General features: G+C 38.7%; 1 protein-coding gene across 2 annotated transcripts in view; it reads right to left on the reverse strand.

The window, feature by feature from the left end:
* The window catches only part of adcy7 (adenylate cyclase 7), a 207,127-nt gene that overhangs the window by 96,055 nt on the left and 91,568 nt on the right, over window positions 1-19,504 (reverse strand). For both annotated transcript variants that reach the window (XM_061964558.2, XM_061964557.2), the window contains exons 5-6: window positions 18,053-18,202; window positions 8,703-8,863 (exon numbers count right to left, since the gene is read on the reverse strand). In XM_061964558.2, the coding sequence (XP_061820542.1) occupies window positions 8,703-8,863; window positions 18,053-18,202 (311 nt within the window). The remainder of the gene's footprint in view (window positions 1-8,702; window positions 8,864-18,052; window positions 18,203-19,504) is intronic.

Here is a 19,504-nt window from a genome sequence, read left to right on the forward strand (position 1 = left end):
TTAGGAATTTGTTGTATAGAGGATCTTTGAATAGTGTTTTTGCACCAGGAGTGCTTTGCTGTTTTAGGAACCTGGTGCAAAAACACTAATCAAATATCATCTATATGACAGGAGTGCTTTGCTGTTTTAGGAATTTGTTGTATAGAGGATCTTTGAATAGTGTTTTTGCACCAAGAGTGCTTTGCTGTTTTAGGAACCTGGTACAAAAACACGAATCAAAGATCCTCGATACGACAAAAGTGCTTTTCTGTCTTAGGAACTTGTTGTATAGAGGATCTTTGAATAGTGTTTTTGCACCAACAGTGCTTTGCTGTTTTAAGAACCTGGTGCAAAAACACTAATCAAAGATCCTCTATACGACAAGAGTGCTTTGCTGTTTTAGGAATTTGTTGTATAGAGGATCTTTGAATAGTGTTTTTGCACCAAGAGTGCTTTGCTGTTTTAGGAACCTGGTGCAAAAACACTAATCAAAGATCCTCTATATGACAGGAGTGTTTTGCCGTTTTAGGAATTTTGTTGTATAGAGCAGTGGTCCCCAATCTTCTTGTAGCTGCGGACCGGTCAACATATTTTTATTTTTATTTTTTTTTGGTCATAAAGAAATACAATCATGTGCTTATGGACTGTATCCCTGCAGACTGTATTGATATATAATGTATATATTGTGTTTTTTATGTTGATTTAATAAATAAAATAAAAATAATTTTTTTAAATTGTTTTTATTTTTTTATTTTTTTATTTCTTGTGCGGCCCAGTACCAATCGGTCCACGGACCGGTACCGGTGGTTGGGGACCACTGGTATAGAGGATCTTTGAATAGTGTTTTTGCATCAAGAGTGCATTGCTGTTTTAGGAACTTGGTACAAAAACATGAATCAAAGATCCTCTATACGACAGAAGTGCTTTTCTGTTTTAGGAAGTTGTTGTATAGAGGATCTTTGAATAGTGTTTTTGCACCAAGAGTGCTTTGCTGTTTTAGGAACCTGGTGTAAAAACACTAATCAAAGATCCTCTACATGACAGGAGTGCTTTGCTGTTTTAGGAATTTTGTTGTATAGAGCAGTGGTCCCCAACCTTTTTGTAGCTGCGGACCGGTCAACGTATTTTTTTTTTTGTCATAAAGAAATACAATCATGTGTGCTTACGGACTGTATCCCTGCAGACTGTATTGACCTATATTGATATATAAAGTACAAATAATATAATATATAATGTATATATTGTGTTTTTTATGTTGATTTAATAAAAATAAAAAAAATAATTAAAAAAAAAAGTTTTTATTTTTTCTATTTCTTGTGCGGCCCGGTGCCAATCGATCCACGGCCCGGTGATTGGGGACCACTGGTATAGAGGATCTTTGAATAGTGTTTTTGCACCAAGAGTGCTTTGCTGTTTTAGAAACTTGGTACAAAAACACGAATCAAAGATCCTCTATACGACAGAAGTGCTTTTCTGTTTTAGGAAGTTGTTGTATAGAGGATCTTTGAATAGTGTTTTTGCACCAAGAGTGCTTGGCTGTTTTAGGAACCTGGTGCAAAAACACTATTCAAAGATCCTCTATATGACAAGAGTGCTTTGCTGTTTTAGGAATTTGTTGTATAGAGGATCTTTGAATAGTGTTTTTGCACCAGGAGTGCTTTGCTGTTTTAGGAACCTGGTGCAAAAACACTAATCAAAGATCCTCTATACGACAAGAGTGCTTTGCTGTTTTAGGAATTTGTTGTATAGAGGATCTTTGAATAGTGTTTTTGCACCAAGAGTGCTTTGCTGTTTTAGGAACCTGGTGCAAAAACACTAATCAAAGATCCTCTATATGACAGGAGTGTTTTGCCGTTTTAGGAATTTTGTTGTATAGAGCAGTGGTCCCCAATCTTTTTGTAGCTGCGGACCGGTCAACATATTTTTTTTTTTTTTTTTTTTTGGTCATAAAGAAATACAATCATGTGCTTATGGACTGTATCCCTGCAGACTGTATTGATATATATTGATATATAATGTATATATTGTGTTTTTTATGTTGATTTAATAAATAGAATAAAAATAATTTTTTAAAATTGTTTTTATTTTTTTATTTCTTGTGCGGCCCAGTACCAATCGGTCCACGGACCGGTACCGGTGGTTGGGGACCACTGGTATAGAGGATCTTTGAATAGTGTTTTTGCATCAAGAGTGCATTGCTGTTTTAGGAACTTGGTACAAAAACATGAATCAAAGATCCTCTATACGACAGAAGTGCTTTTCTGTTTTAGGAAGTTGTTGTGTAGAGGATCTTTGAATAGTGTTTTTGCACCAAGAGTGCTTTGCTGTTTTAGGAACCTGGTGTAAAAACACTAATCAAAGATCCTCTACATGACAGGAGTGCTTTGCTGTTTTAGGAATTTTGTTGTATAGAGCAGTGGTCCCCAACCTTTTTGTAGCTGCGGACCGGTCAACGTATTTTTTTTTTTTGTCATAAAGAAATACAATCATGTGTGCTTACGGACTGTATCCCTGCAGACTGTATTGACCTATATTGATATATAATGTATATATTGTGTTTTTTATGTTGATTTAATTAAAAAAAAAATAATAATTTAAAAAAAAAGTTTTTATTTTTTCTATTTCTTGTGCGGCCCGGTGCCAATCGATCCACGGCCCGGTGATTGGGGACCACTGGTATAGAGGATCTTTGAATAGTGTTTTTGCACCAAGAGTGCTTTGCTGTTTTAGGAACTTGGTACAAAAACACGAATCAAAGATCCTCTATACGACAGAAGTGCTTTTCTGTTTTAGGAAGTTGTTGTATAGAGGATCTTTGAATAGTGTTTTTGCACCAAGAGTGCTTTGCTCTTTTAGGAACCTGGTGCAAAAACACTAATCAAATATCATCTATATGACAGGAGTGCTTTGCTGTTTTAGGAATTTGTTGTATAGAGGATCTCTGAATAGTGTTTTTGCACCAAGAGTGCTTTGCTGTTTTAGGAACCAGGTGCAAAAACACTAATCAAAGATCCTCTATACGACAGAAGTGCTTTTCTGTTTTAGGAACTTGTTGTATAGAGGATCTTTGAATGGTATTTTTGCACCTAGAGTGCTTTGCTGTTTTAGGAACCTGGTACAAAAACACTAATCAAAGATTCTCTATACGACAGGAGTGATTTGTTGTTTTACAAACCTGGTACAAAAACACTATTCAAAGATCCTCTATATGACAGGAGTACTTTGCTGTTTTAGGAACCTGCTGCAAAAACACTAATCAAAGATCCTCTGCTTGACAGGAGTACTTTGCTGTTTTATGAACCTGGTACAAAAACACTCATCAAAGATCCTCTAAATGACAGAAGTGCTTTTCTGTTTCTATGAACCTGGTGCAAAAACACTAATCAAAGATCCTCTACTTGACAGGAGCGCTTTGCTGTGTTAGGAACCTGGTACAAAAACACTAATCAAAGACTCTCTGTACGACAGGAGTGATTTGTTGTTTTAGAAACCTGGTACAAAAATATTATTCAAAGATCTTCTATACGACAGAAGTGCTTTGCTGTTTTAGGAACCTGGTGCAAAACACTAATCAAAGATCCTCTATATGACAGAAGTGCTTTGCTGTTTTAGGAACCTGGTGCAAAACACTAATCAAAGATCCTCTATATGACAGGAGTGCTTTGCTGTTTTAGGAACCCGGTGCACAAACACTATTCAAAGATCCTTTATAAGCCAGGAGTGCTTTGCTGTTTTAGGAACCTCTTGCGAAAATATTAATCAAAGATCCTCTATGTGACAGGAGTGTTCTGCTGTTTTGAAGGACCTCTTTCAAAAATGAACATCAACAATCCTCTGTATTACAAGGGTGCTCTGCTGTTTTTAACAACCTACTGCAAAAACGCTAGTCAAAGATCCTCTACACAACAAGTGCTTTGCTGTTTTTAGGACATAACACAAACACGTTAGTCAAAGATCCTCTACTGTATGTGACAAGATCACTCTTGTGTTTTTAAGGCTCCACTAACTACTGCACATATACTGTGTCATCATATATTAGGAGTTATTTGCTCTTTTTAAAAACACTCTATAAAGATTCTATATATATGACAGGAGCACTCGCTCGGGTGTATTAACAACCTGCTGCAAACGCTCGTAAAACATACTGTACGTTACCGTAGGGATTTACTGTTTTTATGGATCATTTCTATTTCAATTATTTCTTACGGCAAAGGTTAAATAAATATGAAATACTCATATGTACTGTACACACCGGAGGGACTTGAACGCACCGCAGTCATGTGACCCTAGTAATAACAATATAAAGTAATGGTAATTACATAATGACATTGTGCAGCCTACTTTCAGTTTGAATGTGTCTTTGAGTTGTGCATACAAAAACATAACAGAAAATATTAATTTGGATTATCAAAATTAAAACAGGCGACATATCTTTGTATCGGAAAAATAATATCAGTGGGCTGATCCACTCGTCATGAAAGCAGAAAGTGGGTCAGTGACAGCATTCCGAGTGGAAGTGGAAATCTGCATTCTGGCTCCAGTTTATTCATAATCACAATCAAAAATATGTTCTGATGTGCCTTTGAAAAAATATTGAAATAAAACTAATCAATTCATGTTGAAACTTGTAAAAAAAAATATACGCAGTTACCTAAGAAATCAATACTTATAAAATCCAAAATTGAAAAAGAAAAACTAAACTATGAACCAACAAAATGTCAAAATATTGATAATTAAAAATAAATCAATCAATCAATCAATCTTTATTTATATAGCCCTAAATCACAAGTGTCTCAAAGGGCTGCACAAGCCACAACGACATCCTCGGTACAAAGCCCACATACGGGCAAGGAAAAACTCACCCCAGTGGGACGTCGATGTGAATGACTATGAGAAACCTTGGAGAGGACCGCATATGTGGGTAACCCCCCCCCTCTAGGGGAGACCGAAAGCAATGGATGTCGAGTGGGTCTGACATAATATTGTGAGAGTCCAGTCCATAGTGGATCCAACATAATAGTAAGAGTCCAGTCCATAGTGGGGCCAGCAGGACACCATCCCGAGCGGAGACGGGTCAGCAGCGTAGAGATGTTCCCAGCCGATGCACAGGCGAGCGGTCCACCCCGGGTCCCGACTCTGGACAGCCAGCACTTCATCCATGGCCACCGGACCTGTGCCCCCCCCCCCCTCAAGGAAAAGGGGAGCAGAGGAGAAAAGAAAAGAAACGGCAGATCAACTGGTCTAACAGGGGGGCTATTTAAAGGCTAGAGTATACAAATGAGTTTTAAGATGGGACTTAAATGCTTCTACTGAGGTAGCATCTCTAATTGTTACCGGGAGGGCATTCCATAGTACTGGAGCCCCAATAGAAAACGCTCTATAGCCCGCAGACTTTTTTTGGGCTCTGGGAATCACTAATAAGCCGGAGTTCTTTGAACGCAGATTTCTTGCCGGGACATATGGTACAATGCAATCGACAAGATAGGACGGAGCTAGACCGTGTAGTATTTTATACGTAAGTAGTAAAACCTTAAAGTCACTTCTTAAGTGCACAGGAAGCCAGTGCAGGTGAGCCAGTATAGGCGTAATATGATCAAACTTTCTTGTTCTTGTCAAAAGTCTAGCAGCCGCATTTTGTACCAACTGTAATTTTTTAATGCTAGACATAGGGAGACCCGAAAATAATACGTTACAGTAGTCGAGACGAGACGTAACGAACGCATGAATAATGATCTCAGCGTCGCTAGTGGATAAAATAGAACGAATTTTAGCGATATTACGGAGATGAAAGAAGGCCGTTTTAGTAACACTCTTAATGTGTGACTCAAACGAGAGAGTTGGGTGGAAGATAATACCCAGATTCTTTACTGATTCGCCTTGTGTAATTGTTTGGTTGTCAAATGTTAAGGTGGTATTATTAAATAAATGTCGGTGTTTAGCAGGACCGATAATCAGCATTTCCGTTTTCTTGGCGTTGAGTTGCAAGAAGTTAGCGGACATCCATTGTTTAATTTCATTAAGACACGCCTCCAGCTGACTACAATCCGGCGTGTTGGTCAGCTTTAGGGGCATGTAGAGTTGGGTGTCATCAGCATAACAATGAAAGCTAACACCGTATTTGCGTATGATGTCGCCTAGCGGCAGCATGTAAATACTAAAGAGTGCAGGGCCAAGAACCGAACCCTGAGGAACTCCGCACGTTACCTTAACATAGTCCGAGGTCACATTATTATGGGAGACGCATTGCATCCTGTCAGTAAGATAAGAGTTAAACCACGACAAGGCTAAGTCTGACATACCAATACGTGTTTTGATACGCTCTAATAAAATATTATGATCGACGGTATCGAAAGCAGCGCTAAGATCAAGAAGCAGCAACATAGATGACGTATCAGAATCCATCGTTAGCAGTAGATCATTAGTCATTTTTGCGAGGGCTGTCTCCGTAGAGTGATTTGCCCTGAAACCGGATTGAAAAGGTTCACAGAGATTGTTAGACACTAAGTGTTCATTTAGCTGCTGTGCGACAATTTTTTCGAGGATTTTCGAAATAAAGGGAAGGTGGGACACCGGTCGGTAGTTTACCATGAGGTCAGGATCAAGGTTAGGTCTTTTGAGCAGAGGATGAATAACCGCTTTCTTGAATGCTAGGGGAACAGTGCCAGAGGAAAGTGATAAGTTTATAATATTTAGCACTGATGGACCTAATAATACAAAAAGCTCCTTGATAAGTTTCCCAGGAAGTGGGTCAAGTAAACATGTTGTTTGTTTTATCCCACTTACACGCTGTAATAGTTCCTCTAATGTTATTTCATCAAAAAGAGAGAGACTATTTTGTAATGCAGTATCCGTCGTAGATACAGTTGTATCTGTGTTCATAGAACCCAGTTGTAGCTGGGATGCGTTGTTTTTAATCTCCTTTCTAATGAGTTCAATTTTCTTATTAAAGAAATTCATAAAGTCATCTGCCGAGTGGGTGGAGCTATTGGGAGGAGTCCCTTGTTGGGTTAGCGATGCTACTGTACTAAACAAAAATTTAGGGTCGTTTTTGTTGAGGCGGATGAGATTTGAGTAATATTTAGCTTTAGCTAAGGTAAGCATGCGTTTATACGATATTAAACTATCACTCCATGCTTGATGGAAAACCTCAAGCTTAAAAATAAAAATAATTAAACAGTATCATAATTCACCTTCTGCTGTAATGCAGTAACCTAAGAAATTATTAAGAACAATTAAAAAAAAAAAAGAACTCACAAAAATGTTAAAATACAGATAATTAAAAAATGTTTACAAAAAAAGTTACTTAAATAAAAAAATTAAAAACAAAAAACAAAAAATATAAAACCAACAAAAATGTCAAAATAAAATTAATTTAAATTTTTTTTAAGAGTATCATGAGTCACATTCTGCTGTAACGCAGTGACCTAAGAAATTACCAATGACAAAATCAAATAAAAAAATATGAACTAATAAAAATTTTCAAATACAAATCTTTAAATATATAAGATTAGCATAATTTCTCTTCCACTGTAAAGCAATTACCAAAACATTTTTTAGGTAATCAAAAATTAAAAAGAAAAGCTAAATATAAAAACCAACAAAATGAAAGCATATCATAGTTCACCTTCTGCTGTAACAACGCAGTAACTTAAACAACATTAATACAATAAAAAAAATTTAAAAAGAAAAACTAAAATATACTAAAAACTAAATATTACATGATATGTTATTTTATATTGCTACTATGCTACATTTTTAGTCTACTATTATTATCCTTTCCATCCTTACCCTTTCCATCCTTTGTAACTGAGCTACTGTGTGGATCAATAAAGTTTGTGTAAGTGTAAGACTAAAATTAATTAAACATTTTTTTAATTTAGATAACTTGTAAAAAAAATGGAAGACCATCATAAATTCCTAATTTGCTCTGACACAGTAACCAAAGAAATTAATAATACAATCAAAACTTGAAAAAGCAAAAAAAAAACATGAATTAAAAATGTCAACAAAAATACTGTTAAAAAAAAATAGATGAGTGTCATAGTTCACCTCAAGCTTTAATGCAGTAACCGAATACATTACTAATAATAAAATAAAAAAAATTAAAGACAATTAAAAAAATTGAAATGTCAGTTTACCTTTTACTGAAATGCCGTAAGCTAATTACTGACAATAAAATCACAACTTGCAAAATTTATTTTTTTAATGATTTTATCAAATGAAAGCATATCAGAGTCCCCCTTTTTCTCTTACGCAATAACCTAAAAAATAATTAATACAATCAAAAATTGAAGAAGAAAAACACAAAAACTTAAAATATACATAACATTAGGAAAGGGAAGACTATCACAGATCATCATTTCCTCTAACCCAGTAGCCTAAAAATTACTAATACAATTAAAACATAACAAATACAAATACAAATATGAATTAAGAAAATATAACATTAAAAACATGGCAGAGTATCAGGGTTCACCTTTTGCTGTACCACAGTAACCCAAAACATGACAATGAATACAACCAGGCTTTGCTACACGTCTTCAAACAAAGCTCCAGATGTGGATGCTGCACGTTTGATCATTTTGTTGGTTTTCCAGCGGTCAAAATAGGAGTGAAATGTTAGCACTTCAGCTTAGTGTGGCTAATTGTTAAAGTTGCGGCATAGGCATCCATTATTAAGTGCAGAGTTAGAGAGAGAATTGCTGATTTAGTTGTGGTCATACCTGACGTTTTCATGCCTCTTGACGTAAAGGCTGTGGAAGTTGTTGTCCTTGACCAGCCGCTGTTGCTCCTCCTTGTCCTTGCAGTCTTGCAGGCGCTCCATGATGGTCAGCTTCATCTTCATGGAGATGTAGACGGGCAGCACCGACTGCAGCAAGTTCTCCTGCAAGCCCCCACATAACAACCTTCCATTTATTATAAATGTTTAAGATTTTTCATTTGAATTATTATTATTTTCATTTTTGCCTTCTTGTAATTTTATGTTAAGCACTTTGAATTGCACTGTTTAAAAATTGTCCTTCTTTCAATAAATTTGCCTAGCCTACCACTGATTGTTGTCCTGATAAAAAATTTAAAAAACACACACAGTATATATACAAAGTCATAAATAAATATATACACACATACATATATACATATATGTGTGTATACACACACACACATATATATATATATATATATATATATATATATATATATATATATATATATATGCACACAGTATATATATATATATATATATATATATATATATATATATATATATATATATATATCTATATATATATATATGTATGTGTGGGGGAAAAAAAATCACAAGACTATTTCATCTCTACAGGCCTGTTTCATGAGGGGGGGTACCCTCAATCGTCAGGAGATTTTAATGGGAGCATTCGCATACCATGGTTTATATAGGGCACAGAGTGGGTGGGTACAGGCTGGCCTAGGGGCGTGGTGATTGGTTCATGTGTTACCATCATCCACAACAGTACACCATGGCAAAAAAAGAACAATGCAACATTTGACGTCACTATGGGAAGTTTTGACGGAGCAGAAACGTGTGAACTCGTTGGGAGTTTCCTCCTCTCCCAGCTCGCTAGCCTCAATCTGAACCTTGGTATTTACCGTGATGACGGACTGGCAGTGTGTCGCGCCTCGCCAAGGAGCAGCGAGAATACCAAGAAGCGCATATGCCAAATTTTCAAAGAGAACGGCCTACGGATCACGATTGAAGCCAACAAGCAAACCGTCAACTTTCTTGACGTCACTTTCAACCTGAGAAATAACAGCTACCAGCCATTCACGAAACCCAACACAACACTCCAATACGTGCACCATGACAGCAACCATCCACCCACCACCACGAAAAGAATACCTACCGGAATCAATAAAAGGCTATCGATGCTGTCATCTAGCAAAGCTGAATTTGACCAAGCAACCCCCCCGTACCAAAAAGCCCTTGATGAAAGCGGATACAATTTCACCCTCACCTATGAACCCACGCCAGGAAACCAGCCAAAAAAGAACAGAAAACGAAACGGCATCATCTGGTACAACCCCCCATACAGCAAAAACGTCTCAACGAACATTGGACACAAATTCCTCAATCTGATTGACAAACACTTTCCCAAAGACAACAACCTAAGAAAAGTATTCAACAAGAACAATATTAAATTGAGCTACAGCTGCATGAACAATATACGACAAATCATCTCAAACCACAACAAAACAATTGCAAATGAGCCGTCGACCCCCAGTCAGAACGACTCCAAAACCAACAAAGCATGTAACTGTCGAAAGAAACCTGATTGCCCCCTCAACGGGGGATGCTTACAAACATCAGTTGTCTACCAATCTAAGGTAATACGCAAGGACATTAACACATCCGACACATATGTAGGATTAACCGAGGGTGAATTCAAAACCAGATGGAACAACCACAAGGCTTCTTTCAGGAACAAAAACCTGCGAAATACCACAGAACTCAGCAAACACATTTGGGACCTCAAAGACAATAATGTTGAATATTCAATAACATGGCAAATTCTTGCATCCAGCACACCTTACAATAGTGGTAATAAAAGATGCAACCTATGCTTGAAAGAGAAACTGTTTATTATCTACCATCCAGACCTGTCATCCCTCAACAAGCGCAGCGAAATTGTAACAACATGCCGCCATAGACGGAAACACCTCCTAGGTAACACATGAACCAATCACCACGCCCCTAGGCCAGCCTGTACCCACCCACTCTGTGCCCTATATAAACCATGGTATGAGAATGCTCCCATTAAAATCTCCTGACGATTGAGGGTACCCCCCCTCATGAAACAGGCCTGTAGAGATGAAATAGTCTTGTGATTTTTTTCCCCACACATACATATATTGCGCTCTACTACGGTATCGAGCACTATTTTTTGGATAACCTTATTAAGACATATATATATATATATATATATATATATATATATATATATATGCACACAGTATATATATATATATATATATATATATATATATATATATATATATATATATATATATATATATATATATATAAATAAAGAATGCAAATAAAAATAATAAATAAATAAATAAAACAAACTACAAAAGAACTACAATAAAAATAATGGGGCGGAAGGCGAGGTACACCCTGGACAAGTCGCCACCTCATCACAGGGCCTACACAGATAGACAGACAACATTCACACTCACATTCACACACTAGGGCCAATTTAGTGTTGCCAATCAGCTGAATCCACAAAGCCATAAATGACATTTGAACCTTAAAGGCCTACTGAAACCCACTACTACCGACCACGCAGTCTGATAGTTTATATATCAATGATGAAATCTTAACATTGCAACACATGCCAATACGGCCGGGTTAGCTTACTAAAGTGCAATTTTAAATTTTGCGCGAAATATCCTGCTGAAAACGTCTCGGTATGATGACGCCGGCACGTGACGTCACGGACTGTAGAGGACATTTTGGGACAGCATGGTGGCCAGCTATTAAGTCGTCTGTTTTCATGGCAAAATTCCACAGTTTTCTGGACATCTGTGTTGGTGAATCTTTTGCAATTTGTTCAATAAACAATGGAGACAGCAAAGAAGAAAGCTGTAAGTGGGAAGCGGTGTATTGCGGGCGGTTGCAGCAACACAAACACAGCCGGTGTTTCATTGTTTACATTCCCGGAAGATGACAGTCAAGCTTTACCATTGGCCTGTGGAGAACTGGGAAAACAGAGACTCTTACCAGGAGGACTTTGAGTTGGATGCGCAGACGTGGTACCGTGAGTACGCATGCAGCTGCGGCTTCCAAACATTTGATCGCTTGCCCGTATGTGTGTGCCGCTATGTGCATGTCACGTACGTAACTTTGGGGACTTTGGGGAAATATATGTGCTGTATGAACTTTGGGGAGGTGAACGGTACTTTGGGCTGTGGGATTGAGTGTGTTGTGCAGGTGTTTGACTTGTATTGGCGGGTTATATGGACGGGAGGGGGGAGGTGTTTGTTATGCGGGATTAATTTGTGGCATATTAAATATAAGCCTGGTTGTGTTGTGGCTAATAGAGTATACAGGTAAAAGCCAGTAAATTAGAATATTTTGAAAAACTTGATTTATTTCAGTAATTGCATTCAAAAGGTGTAACTTGTACATTATATTTATTCATTGCACACAGACTGATGCATTCAAATGTTTATTTCATTTAATTTTGATGATTTGAAGTGGCAACAAATGAAAATCCAAAATTCCGTGTGTCACAAAATTAGAATATTACTTAAGGCTAATACAAAAAAGGGATTTTTAGAAATGTTGGCCAACTGAAAAGTATGAAAATGAAAAATATGAGCATGTACAATACTCAATACTTGGTTGGAGCTCCTTTTGCCTCAATTACTGCGTTAATGCGGCGTGGCATGGAGTCGATGAGTTTCTGGCACTGCTCAGGTGTTATGAGAGCCCAGGTTGCTCTGATAGTGGCCTTCAACTCTTCTGCGTTTTTGGGTCTGGCATTCTGCATCTTCCTTTTCACAATACCCCACAGATTTTCTATGGGGCTAAGGTCAGGGGAGTTGGCGGGCCAATTTAGAACAGAAATACCATGGCCCGTAAACCAGGCACGGGTAGATTTTGCGCTGTGTGCAGGCGCCAAGTCCTGTTGGAACTTGAAATCTCCATCTCCATAGAGCAGGTCAGCAGCAGGAAGCATGAAGTGCTCTAAAACTTGCTGGTAGACGGCTGCGTTGACCCTGGATCTCAGGAAACAGAGTGGACCGACACCAGCAGATGACATGGCACCCCAAACCATCACCCAACCATGCAAATTTTGCATTTCCTTTGGAAATCGAGGTCCCAGAGTCTGGAGGAAGACAGGAGAGGCACAGGATCCACGTTGCCTGAAGTCTAGTGTAAAGTTTCCACCATCAGTGATGGTTTGGGGTGCCATGTCATCTGCTGGTGTCGGTCCACTCTGTTTCCTGAGATCCAGGGTCAACGCAGCCGTCTACCAGCAAGTTTTAGAGCACTTCATGCTTCCTGCTGCTGACCTGCTCTATGGAGATGGAGATTTCAAGTTCCAACAGGACTTGGCGCCTGCACACAGCGCAAAATCTACCCGTGCCTGGTTTACGGGCCATGGTATTTCTGTTCTAAATTGGCCCGCCAACTCCCCTGACCTTAGCCCCATAGAAAATCTGTGGGGTATTGTGAAAAGGAAGATGCAGAATGCCAGACCCAAAAACGCAGAAGAGTTGAAGGCCACTATCAGAGCAACCTGGGCTCTCATAACACCTGAGCAGTGCCAGAAACTCATCGACTCCATGCCACGCCGCATTAACGCAGTAATTGAGGCAAAAGGAGCTCCAACCAAGTATTGAGTATTGGACATGCTCATATTTTTCATTTTCATACTTTTCAGTTGGCCAACATTTCTAAAAATCCCTTTTTTGTATTAGCCTTAAGTAATATTCTAATTTTGTGACACACGGAATTTTGGATTTTCATTTGTTGCCACTTCAAATCATCAAAATTAAATGAAATAAACATTTGAATGCATCAGTCTGTGTGCAATGAATAAATATAATGTACAAGTTACACCTTTTGAATGCAATTACTGAAATAAATCAAGTTTTTCAAAATATTCTAATTTACTGGCTTTTACCTGTATATGTCTTGTGTTTATTTACTGTTTTAGTCATTCCCAGCTGAATATCAGGTCCCACCCGCTTCTCACAGCATCTTCCTTATCTGAATCGCTCCCACTGCCCTCTAGTCCTTCACTCTCACTTTCCTCATCCACAAATCTTTCATCCTCGCTCAAATTACGGTAATCGGTCCGAATCGCTCTCGCTGCTGGTGGCCATGATTGTAAACAATGTGCAGATGTGAGGAGCTCCACAACCTGTGACGTCACACGCATATCGTCCGCTACTTCCGGTACAGGCAAGGCTTTTTTTTATCAGCGACCAAAAGTTGCGAACTTTATCGTCGATGTTCTCTACTAAATCCTTTCAGCAAAAATATGGCAATATCGCGAAATGATCAAGTATGACACATAGAATGGACCTGCTATCCCCGTTTAAATAAGAAAATCGCATTTCAGTACGCCTTTAAACCCCTTTCATGCTAATAGCTTCCTTGTTGTGTGTCTACATTGACTCTGCCTCATAAATCCTAAATTAAGACAAACGAAGTGTGTAGCTTAATTTGCAAGATGACACACACACACACACACACACACACACACCTGTCAGCAAACACAGCATTATTAAATGCCATGCGAGTGGTAGTAGTTAGCGTTCAAAGGAAACGTAAAAAAAAAAGTCTGCAGAGATGCAAGGGAGGGAATACATAATAAGTGCAGGATTTGTGCGTTGACAATAGGGAAAAAAGCAGTGGTGTTGAAGGTCGATGAGAGGTGGGCCATAGACAGAAGAAAAGACAAACAATCTCTGCATGTACAGCATTTGCTTTCAACTGCGTCAGATGAATGAAAACACAAAGCAGGAAAAACGTAAAAAGATGCTTAATGACTTAAAGGGGAAGCGCACTTTTTTGTTTGCCTATCATTCACAATCCCCTATGTAAGGCAAGAACACACTTTTTCTTTTTTTATGCATTCTAAGTCGTAAAAAACGGCGAGTACGAGGTGGCTAACAATGCAAGGAATCTATTCCGCCCATAAAGCCCTCTAAAAAAACATTAAAAGCCGCCAACAATACTCCATGTACACCTCGTGACCTGAATATAAACCAAGTATTAGCAGCAGGGGCGCCGCTAGGGATTTTGGGCCCCATGAAAATAATCTTTATAGGGCCCCCAACACAGTGTCATTATTTTTTCTGTATTATAATTTCATCATCATTAGGGGCCTCTCTGGGCCCCCCTCTATCATGGGCCCCTAGAATCCGTCTCCTTTACCCCGCCTTTTCAGCGCCCCTGATTAGCAGTATTGTTATTATAAGCGCTAACACTGAGGAACTACTTTTAGCGGTGCCGGGATCACAGAGCGCGAACTAGCTTATGCTGCTATATTGAAATATTGAGCCGGTGAGCTGCTGCGTTGCCTCTGACTTGGTGAAAGTTAATTCTAGATTATAAATCATGCATTCCACCTGGGTAGTAGAAGGTCGTGGCCATAAACTAAAAAGTTGGTCAACTTTGACATCCAACGTATACCCGGAGACGGTGAGAAAGACACAAAAAGACTTTTTTATTTTTTTTTACCTGCGTGAGGATTATGACTAATTTGTTATCTAAACAGGAATATATAAACATCCCATCAGTCCCAGTGAGAGCTGACATTGTACAGTAAGTGATTGTTCTATCATGTTCCTAGTTTACATTTCTTGTTTGGCACTTAGCAATACTGCTACTAGCTGGATCTGCGTATCACTCAGCTTCTAAAACTTGTAGATCATCTTCTGTATATTCAGGCTCAAAAACAAAGTCCCTGATCATCATTTGTCTTAATATCGACGTTGTTGGCTCTAATGAAGTCTGCTATGATTACTACTAGTTGTTGCTAAAGTAAACAGCGAAGGTTGTGATGCGTCTGTGAAATGAATACGCCGCAATATGCTTAAAATGAGCAAAATAGGTAAATATTCTATGTTATTATGAATGTGTCTGTTACTACATTACAACATGTATGTAAAACCTTGGAGGTTTTTTAGAACACTTATAGGCAGAACATAGTGAATCCACATTACCTGCAATGTTAGCCGCTTCTTACTAACATTTATTTACAAGTTGGAATGCATTAAAAAAAAAACATCTCACATAAGGATTGTGAATGATAGACAAAATCCCCAAAATAGTTCGGTTCCCCTTTAAACATTCGTGCATTAAAAAATAAGTCTTTTTGTGAGACAGCTTTCGTGGAAAATACTCCAAACCATAATGCCGTCTGCTATGGGGAGTCAAATGGGTCAAAATTACATAAATCAATATATCTTTAAATAATTACCAATTCATTTATTTAATGTCAAATAACACTGACTTGTTTATTCATTTATTTATTCAATGATTTATTCATTTATTTCTTAAATGTGCGTGTTATGGAGGACCAAATGGGACAAAATTAAATAAATCAATATAATTTTAAATAATTACTGATTCATTTATTTAATGTAAAATAACACCGACTTGTTTACTCATTTATTTATTCAATGATTTATTAATTTATTTCATAAACTTGTTTGATATGGAGGGCCAAATGGGACAAAATTAAATAAATACATCTTTAAACAATTACTTTAATGTGCCATTAATTAATAATAATTGGAATTAAATACACAACTGTTATAAAATGTGTCATTCATGCATTTAATGCAAAAGTAAATATAATTATTTAATCATTGAATTAATTGATTTCATTATTTTAGGATTTAAATGAATTATTTTACGAATTATTTATGTTATGCTTGTATTAATTATTTCATGATTTAAATAATCATTTGGGATTTCTTTAATTTTAATTGCATTCATCCAAGGCTGCCCTTTGTCACCGATTCTGTTCATAACTTTTATGGACAGAATTTCTAGGCGCAGTCAAGGCGTTGAGGGGATCTGGTTTGGTGGCTGCAGGATTAGGTCTCTGCTTTTTGCAGATGATGTGGTCCTGATGGCTTCATCTGGCCAGGATCTTCAGTTCTCACTGGATCGGTTCGCAGCCGAGTGTGAAGCGACTGGGATGAGAATCAGCACCTCCAAGTCCGAGTCCATGGTTCTCGCCCGGAAAAGGGTGGAGTGCCATCTCCGGGTTGGGGAGGAGATCTTGCCCCAAGTGGAGGAGTTCAAGTACCTCGGAGTCTTGTTCACGAGTGAGGGAAGAGTGGATCGTGAGATCGACAGGCGGATCGGTGCGGCGTCTTCAGTAATGCGGACGCTGTATCGATCCGTTGTGGTGAAGAAGGAGCTGAGCCGGAAGGCAAAGCTCTCAATTTACCGGTCGATCTACGTTCCCATCCTCACCTATGGTCATGAGCTTTGGGTTATGACCGAAAGGACAAGATCACGGGTACAAGCGGCCGAAATGAGTTTCCTCCGCCGGGTGGCGGGGCTCTCCCTTAGAGATAGGGTGAGAAGCTCTGCCATCCGGGAGGAGCTCAAAGTAAAGCCGCTGCTCCTCCACATGGAGAGGAGCCAGATGAGGTGGTTCGGGCATCTGGTCAGGATGCCACCCGAACGCCTCCCTAGGGAGGTGTTTAGGGCACGTCCGACCGGTAGGAGGCCGCGGGGAAGACCCAGGACACGTTGGGAAGACTATGTCTCCCGGCTGGCCTGGGAACGCCTCGGGGTCCCACAGGAAGAGCTGGACGAAGTGGCTGGGGAGAGGGAAGTCTGGGCTTCCCTGCTTAGGCTGCTGCCCCCGCGACCCGACCTCGGATAAGCGGAAGAAGATGGATGGATGCATTCATTAATTCATAAATTAGTGATTTATTAAAATATTTATTTAGCCAAAAATAAATGTTTTTTTTCTATATTTTGAACACTTCCTTGTTGGTTTACCTAAAATTTAACAGTGGTGCTTTGGTCAACATTTTGCCAAAATCTAGTAAAAATCTAAAAAGTATTTTGGTCTGAAAGAGACATTTTAAATATTAATTGTACTGTATGTTGGGAGGTTTAACCCATTAAAGCCCAATATCCTTACATCAAGTCACTGTTTGTTTTATTCATTTTAAAAACTAACTACAATATCAAAACCCCTTTTTTTTTTTTTTTTTTTTTAGCAAAATGCAGAAATATTGCTTCATGCTTTGAATGGGAAAACGTACTGCCATCTGGTGGACAAATGTATAAATTTAACATGAGCGGTACAATATGAGCTCATGTTAGAATAAATGTGCTACAACAATTGGAATTTCAAAATGATATATTTTTTTGTCACAAACAACACTTTTGTGTCTCTTTTTCGTCCATCCATCCATTTCCTACCGCTTGTCCCTCTCGGAAATGTCACCGATATTCACTCAACTCAGCCAAAACGGCTTGGCGTTAAAAGGAGCTGTAGCGACACACAAAGCGACTGAGGCGAGGCGATGGAAGCACGCTCACCTGTTGCCGCTTCTCGATTTCCAGCTTCATGCGCATGCTCAGACATCTTAGCGTGTCCTGGAACGTCTGCCTGAGGGTTTTCTCCATGAGGACCTTGTGGAAGGCCCCCACGACACTGCCGCACAGGAAGACCACCGCGTTGGACAGCAGCTACCAAAATAAAACACGGCGGACACGTGTTAGCATCATCACATGCAAGTGTGTAATATTAAGCAATATAACAGTATTACAGATAAAGTACTCAAAAACGTTAATTATTTTAATTATTAATGATAAATATTTTTTTCAAATACCTGAAATATATAGTGTCTCACAAAATTGAATACACTGCTCACATTTCAATATATTGCATATTTTTATTCCAATAGTACTAGAGATACACAATAGTTCAGAGTAGTCCGTGTATGTCAGAATAATTGTATCTAAGTTATCACAAAACGTTGTGTTACATTGAGTTCAGCTCGCCCTGCGAGAGCACAAAAGCTAACTAAAGTCTTTGATCCTACCAAGCAGAAGGCTTGTAAAACTCCACTGTGTACGATGGGAAGCGACATGAAGGCGTCGGTTTCTTTCTTCTATTGTAATCCACAGGAAGATTTTATCTTGACCCGAGACCTACAAAGCGGAGAGGAAGCAGGGCCTGACTCCCCTCCAGGCACCTTTTCTTTGAACTGTTTTGTAACCAAAGGCGTTGGCTGTTTACGACCCCCCCTCCCTTAGAAACAACTGTTGCCATATATTCAGGGAAAGTCCAAATAAAAGAGGAGGCGTACAATCTTTCGTCAGAGCGTGGGACGACACTGTACAAGGGTACAGTGTCTACGAGTTTCTCCTCAATTGAGCTAAATTGAATTCTGTCTCTGTTTAATTCCTTGCTTCTTGTCTTGTTTAATATATGTCATCAGTCTTTGAACCTGACAGTGTACAGCTTGCATTGCTGTACAGATTTACCATCAGGCTTTTATTGTAAAAAATAGCTGGCAACACAAGTGAGTAGCAAGATAAATGTGTCTTTCTTACAATCAGGCAGTGCCGTGGTCTAGGGCTGCACGAGTGCTGCCCGCACCGAGTGAGTTGCGGTTCATCGATTCATTAAACATGAATCCTGACATGTACTTTGACATATGGTAGTAGAGTAGGGTCTTTTTTTCTTCCTTAGTTTAAAGAGGATTCATAACAGCATGCAGCATATCATGCATGGTCTTCCCCATAAGGACAATACTAGATTTGGCCAACTTAAAAAAATTAATTAAAATAAAATAAAATAAAGACATTTCTCTGGGATTTTGGTGAGGAAACTGGGTTTCGCCTCCAGTCAAGCATGATAGTGGTAGCATCATGATCTGGGGATGCACGAGTGCCGGGTGAGCTGCGGTTCATTAAAGTTAAAGTACCAATGATTGTCACAAACACACTAGATGTGGCGAAATTATTCTCTGCATTTGACCCATC

The sequence above is a fragment of the Nerophis lumbriciformis genome, linkage group LG06, assembly GCF_033978685.3.
Source record: "Nerophis lumbriciformis linkage group LG06, RoL_Nlum_v2.1, whole genome shotgun sequence".
Classification (NCBI taxonomy): Eukaryota; Metazoa; Chordata; class Actinopteri; order Syngnathiformes; family Syngnathidae; genus Nerophis; species Nerophis lumbriciformis.